This window comes from Seriola lalandi, unplaced genomic scaffold, assembly GCF_002814215.2.
Source record: "Seriola lalandi dorsalis isolate HSWRI2012SDOR001 ecotype SW California unplaced genomic scaffold, Sedor1 jcf7180002054541, whole genome shotgun sequence".
Lineage (NCBI taxonomy): Eukaryota > Metazoa > Chordata > Actinopteri > Carangiformes > Carangidae > Seriola > Seriola lalandi.
Genome location: NW_019525094.1, coordinates 7,350 through 13,287, shown reverse-complemented (window position 1 = coordinate 13,287; position 5,938 = coordinate 7,350). Strand labels below are relative to the sequence as shown.

General features: G+C 36.3%; 3 protein-coding genes across 3 annotated transcripts in view; 1 reads left to right on the top strand and 2 right to left on the bottom strand.

Moving 5' to 3' along the window:
* Positions 1 to 487: 487 nt before the first annotated feature.
* LOC147818651 (uncharacterized) lies at positions 488 to 2,358 on the bottom strand. The gene is made up of 3 exons (XM_087176175.1): positions 2,117 to 2,358; positions 1,311 to 1,442; positions 488 to 1,206 (listed from the first exon to the last, which is right to left on the bottom strand). Exons 1-3 carry the CDS (start codon positions 2,156 to 2,158, stop codon positions 1,066 to 1,068), a joined length of 315 nt encoding a protein of 104 aa, XP_087032301.1. The 5' UTR covers positions 2,159 to 2,358; the 3' UTR covers positions 488 to 1,065.
* A 543-nt stretch (positions 2,359 to 2,901) lies between these two features.
* sdhaf1 (succinate dehydrogenase complex assembly factor 1) lies at positions 2,902 to 4,989 on the bottom strand. The gene is made up of 2 exons (XM_023414734.2): positions 4,795 to 4,989; positions 2,902 to 4,322 (listed from the first exon to the last, which is right to left on the bottom strand). Exon 2 carries the CDS (start codon positions 3,939 to 3,941, stop codon positions 3,693 to 3,695), a length of 249 nt encoding a protein of 82 aa, XP_023270502.1. The 5' UTR covers positions 3,942 to 4,322; positions 4,795 to 4,989; the 3' UTR covers positions 2,902 to 3,692.
* A 730-nt stretch (positions 4,990 to 5,719) lies between these two features.
* nudt18 (nudix (nucleoside diphosphate linked moiety X)-type motif 18) overlaps positions 5,720 to 5,938 on the top strand; it is a gene marked incomplete at its 3' end in the record, with an annotated part of 3,611 nt that continues 3,392 nt past the window's right edge. The window contains exon 1 of the mRNA XM_023414735.2: positions 5,720 to 5,829. The remainder of the gene's footprint in view (positions 5,830 to 5,938) is intronic.

The following is a 5,938-nucleotide window of genomic DNA, read 5'->3' as shown; positions in this document are numbered from 1 at the left end:
AATATTTTTCAGATATTATATCAAAGTATGCGATATAATATATTCAGATATTATATATATATATATATATATATATATATGGTCTCATATTTTTCTGAAATTTTTTAGTAGTAGTATTTACTCATGAATTTTGAGCATTTGATATTTTGGGGATATTTGATGTGATATTATATATATATATATATATATATATATTTCTTGTGGAGATTATATTCATATTTCTTGTGGATATTTAACCATTTTTATTTAGATTTTATATTAGAAATTTATGTCTGACATTTTACAGACTTCTTTTAATTTTCAGATCACTCGATGATGATAGAAAACCACTGACCAAAACACACATCACCTACAGCTGTGTTTTTACAGATGAATACATTGTCAGTTCTGCACAACTCTGTCTGAACGACATGTTGACATGTTCTCTACACATCATTCACACTTAATAAATCAGTCCATGTTATTAAACCGGGTCAGAACAACAGAATGAGGCTGTGTGTTCACAGAGGATTTTATTGTGAAAGGCCACTGTGGTTCAGCTTTAAGGCCGTGGTTCACAGGTGCAGTGACAACAAATTCAAGCACTTTTCAAAGACTTTCAAGGTTTTGTTTTTTTTTTGTGAAATTTTCTAAACTCAGCTGAGTTTTGTGATGAAATCCACTGTAAACGTGTAGTCCTCCTCCTCTGAGTTTCTTCTTTGGATGTAAAGTATTGATCCAAACATCTAATACAAACAGTTCATTAATTACAGAACATCAAAGGAGCTATTTGAAAGTTTTGCTATTGCTACGTTGCCAACTTCAGCAGTGCTAACCTTAGCTAAGTAACAATAGCAAAACTTGAAAATGTCTTCTTTAACTAAAGTATTAAAGGAATATACAGTAAAATACAAAAGAGTGTGTGTATTAAAATATAGAATAAGAAGTTTCAACTATATGGTCTTCACACATGCACTGCAACTCTGCAGTCGGGATGATGTCCTGAGGACACTGTCTGGGGTTCATATGAGAAAACGGTTATATAGATATAAACTCTAACTACACTGTTGAGGTTTCAGAGATAATTCAGAATAATGGCGCCGTCTCCAGAGCTTTGACTTGAGCAGCAAAAACCAGAACTCTCTTCTCCACCTCGGCGTTGATCTGGGCCTGTGTCGCTCGCGGGTTCTGACTGACGAACGCTGAGATGCTGAGGATACACTCTCTCTGAGGAAACACACACACAAAACCAGAATGAGTCGAGCAAAAGCCATTAAAGTTTTTATTTTACAGTGACGCTCATCAGCTGTTTGTCTGAGAAAACACAGCACCTTGTAAGCATCCACTTTGTCCTGGCCGGTGAACCGGTTCAGCAGCTCTCTGCCGACCCCAAAGCCCGTTATCGCCGCCAAAATCCTGCGGTCGCCCTCGGTCTCTGAGGACAGCCACTGCAGCAGCGCCATCTGCACGAAGGACAAAGACGTTTTTAAGAGGATCGTTACGGTGGTTTTACCTGTTTTATCTCTTTCTATCTCTTTCTTCGAGACATTGAGAGTTGTAGGACTTCAAGTAGCTATAATTGTCCGATTTTCTTTTGATTGATCGATCGATCGATCATTCTTTTGTCTATAAAATGTAAGAAAATAAACATCTGCTCTAATTCCCTCAAGACAGATCTGATGTGTCTTGTTTTGTCTGATCATATATGACATTTCAGCAGCTGTAGTCTAGAAAATATTTGGTTTTTAAATTTAAAAAATGAGCAGAACGATTATTTGATTATTAGTGTAGTTGCAGATCAATCTTCTGACGATCGATTAATCGACTAATTGTTGCAGTTGTATGAGGTTTTGCAGATTAAACTTCACAGTAATATATAAAATAGTTAAACCATTTAAAAAGGCTGGTTACACATTAGTGCATTCGTATGTAATATAATATACACGTGTGCTTTTTCCTGTATAATTAGGACTTTTACTTTGATACTCGAAGTTCATTTTGTTGATATAATTTGTCCTAAATAAGCCGCTGGTCTAAAACTTGTATTAGTCAGTGTGATATTAATATTGCTCCTTTTCTTTAAGTAACACACCTGCGCTCTCAGATCAGTTCACTGTGTTTTATTTGATGTTCTTACCTGTTGAAGTAACTGAGCGTTCGTCATTTCTCCTCCCGACATGACCGAAAAACACGCGAATAAACGACGACGACACGAAACAACAAAGGTCACGACTAAAACTAAAGGTTATGACGTCACCTGGAGCCGCTAACTGCAGCTGAAGTTTCTATTTCCACAGAAATATACCGAAAATATAAAACTGTGACGATTCTGTCGACTGGAGGATGTAAGATGTCTCACTTCCTGTTTACATATTTCTTCTTCGCTGGTGTTTGCTGTGAGACTCGGATCTGCTGCCGCCCCCAGCGGTCAGCACTAAAACATCCTTTTTCCCTTCAATCTTTATTGATACAAACATTGCAAACATAGAGTCGATATAGTTGTGAATAGAGGCAGGAGTAAAAATTGCAAAAAATAAATAATACAAAAAATACATAAAAAGAAATAAAAAGAAAATAAGAGGAAATTTGACTATGAGAAAAAACCATATCATACATTATCAAATTATTGTTACATATATCATAATTACCGTTTTAGTAATTATAAGATCAAGAATCTTAATAAATATTTTGGATTCACCTAAAAATGCAGTAAAATTGGGGGTGAGTGACTTTTGTTATTCTGCATTTATGTATGTGGAATTTACCATAAAGGATCAAATAATTTACAATGGATTAAATGTCACATTGTTCAAAATATTGAATTATATTTCTATGTTCAATATAAATTTTTAGTTTACTTTTACAGAATATATAGTTTGTCAATTGAACCCAAAAAGTTACTGAATGAATCAAAGATTCCAGTCCATTATCATAAAAGTGTATTTGATTTAAATATCTAAAAATTTGGGCAAGTACAGATTTGTTGGGTTTATATTGTTGTAAAATGTTGGTATGAACTTCTTTATTTTGACTGTTGATACAGAATCCTCTCTGTTGTCCTGAAAAGCTTCTCCTCTTTTCCAGAACATCCACAGTATGAAAGCTGCAACAAACTTCATCACAACTGTTTTCACTTTCCAAAATAATCTATTAATAATATTTACATGTTCTTTGTGGCTTTTATCAGCGACAGAGGAAGAATTCAGATTCTTACGAAGTAAAACTACTAATACCAGACTGCAGAAATACTCCACTACATCCTGTTACTTCTGTAGTACGTGCAAAAGCATCATATTAAATATTATTAATAGAAACTCTTTATGTGTTTTACATGCAAATATATTATGTGCATTATAATAAAAAAGCAACTAAGCTGTCAAATATTTCCCTAAAATGAAGTGGAGCAGAACTCTGAAGTAAAATGAAAAGAAAATACAATAGTAAAGTACAAATACTTTAAATTATTACAACCTTTTACTTTATTGGTGATTTTTACCCCCCCCCCCCCCCCCCACAAAAAAAAGCACAGCTTTCCATACTTCCAACACAATCATTTGATTTTTATCACATTGCATGTTCTCTTCATACTGAGCTTTAGTTTCCCCACTGGACTTGAACACAACATCTCAGTATGACATTTTGGTAATAACCAAGTCTTTAGGAGGTATTTGTTGGTGTCCTTCGAAGACATGTGACGTGGTTCGGGTCAGAGGTCAGCTCTGGTCTTTGGGTTTGGAGAAGGAGCCCAGCTGTTTGGTGTTGACGTCCTTCAGCTGCTCCAGCTGCCGCTGTCCTCGCCGGAACAGATACTCGATGTGCATCACGTCCGTCTTCTTGATGCGAGCGTTCTCCCTGAACTCGTCTCGGATTCGGGGGATGAAGCCCGGTTTGTCCCGACCGGCCCGGAGGAAGTGCCGGTACAGAGCCAGGACCTGCTTCTGCAGCTTACTGTGACGAGACATCGGACGAACTCGAACTCACGACACTAAAGTTTCTCCTTTAGGAACAGAGAGGAGTCAGAAACCAGCTGAGCAGGAGGCTAGAAAAACATGTTGACACCAGAGCTGGAAAATCTTCAGATGCAGTTCCTCTGATCAACACTAGTTTCAGTCTTATGATTTCAGACACATCCTGAATGCGTCATGAGTGTAAATCTGGAGCTACAGTTGAACACAGTGGACCCTGAACACACCACAACGCTCAGCTTTGTTTTTCTTCCTGTTGATTTTTCAGGATCTGAGGTGGATGCAGGGAGCAGGAGGAGCTCTGATTGGCTGAGAAGTGGTGTGAGGTTTTCAGGTGATGATGATGCAGAGCAGACTGATGGAGGGTCTTATGTTTGACTGCAGGAGATCAACAAACACACAGTTTAATGATTTGACCTCAGCAGCAATAAAAACCTGAATGAACAGTGCTTCACAAATATTGATTGATTGATTGATTGATTGATTGATACATCGGCAATACAATCACACACACACTCTCTTCGCACAAGTGCATGTGTTTTAGCAGGAGTACATAGATCCTGCAAACACACATGTACTTGTACAAAGAGAGTACAGGTTCATGTATTTATCTATCCGGATAGATATTGTGGTAGTTGTAGTTCTAGCAGCAGCAGCAGTAGAACTACAGTTAGCCTGTTAGCTCGTGTATTAACGCAGGAAACGTAAAGTAGAAGATAAAGCTGCAATAAAACGGTTTGTTTTTTAGAGTCTCAGCAAGCAGCTAATGTTTCAATGAACTGATGAAAACAGAAAGACAAAATGTTAACTGACATAAACCAGGACACAGAACTAAACCAGGTTAACTTACCTGTTACTGACTGGTGACGGATTTAAACCGCCGCCGTCGGTCAAACCGTTGGTGCTGGTGAAACGTCAGATCGTTAATCGATCATAAAAGTCATTTATAACATAAACTGACTTTAAGTAGCTGTGTTAGCTGCTGTAAACTGCCTCTGTGTGACCTTACTACACGTTACAACACCACTGTGAAGCTGAAAGACTACAAAACACGTGACTTCCGGCAAGTGATTTCACAATAAAATCAAAAAGTACAAAGTTCACCCTTTTTCCGGCACCGTGTTCCACTTCTTAATTAAAAGTCCTTACTCAAAATCAAAAGTAAAGTACACAAGTATTATCAGCTTCATTTAGTTATATTATTGACATTAAATAAGAAAATAATTTAAATAACATAAATTATTATTTTATAATAATACTGTTCTACATTCATAGAACAGATTTATTAACATTATCAAAGATATTTGAATAAAATTTTTTATTAAGACTATAAAATATGCCACCCAACAGCATGTACTATTAGAGATGGAAAAACACAAATTGATCAATTGAAAAAATTCAAAATTTTTAAAATTTTAATAACTGATCAGTCAAATTAAGAAAAATCTTCTCAAAAGTGAGAATTCGCTGCTATACCTCATCTTCTTAAATTACAATAAACATAATAATTTGAGGTTGAGGTTTGACTATTGGTCAGATAGAACAAGTAATGTGAAGGTGTCCTTAATTGAGAAATAATCAGCAGATCAATCGATAATGAAAATAATAATTAGATTAATAGATCAGTTTTAGTGGAATAGAAGTATAAAACAGTACAAAATTAAAATACTCATGTAAAGTACAAGTAGTTACATTTTTCACAACCGCCAGCACCTAATAGTTATATATGGTCAATAACTTTTATTTTGAAAACCGCGAACCGGAAGCGTACGCGCTTTTCCTGTTTCGGTTCAGGGTATCAAATGTCAACACAGAGGAGCAGCAGTCAGCTGATGAGTGAAAACATACCGCTGCTGTTCGCCACAGGAAGCTTCTTTTTATTTACGTGAGTTTTTCTCTGTTTGATTAAAAACCGTTTCCAGTGGCGCGTTTGATAAAAGTGGGAAAAACGGATTTCTCGGTTTTCTGCTAACGTTAGCTGCTGTCAGAGCCCT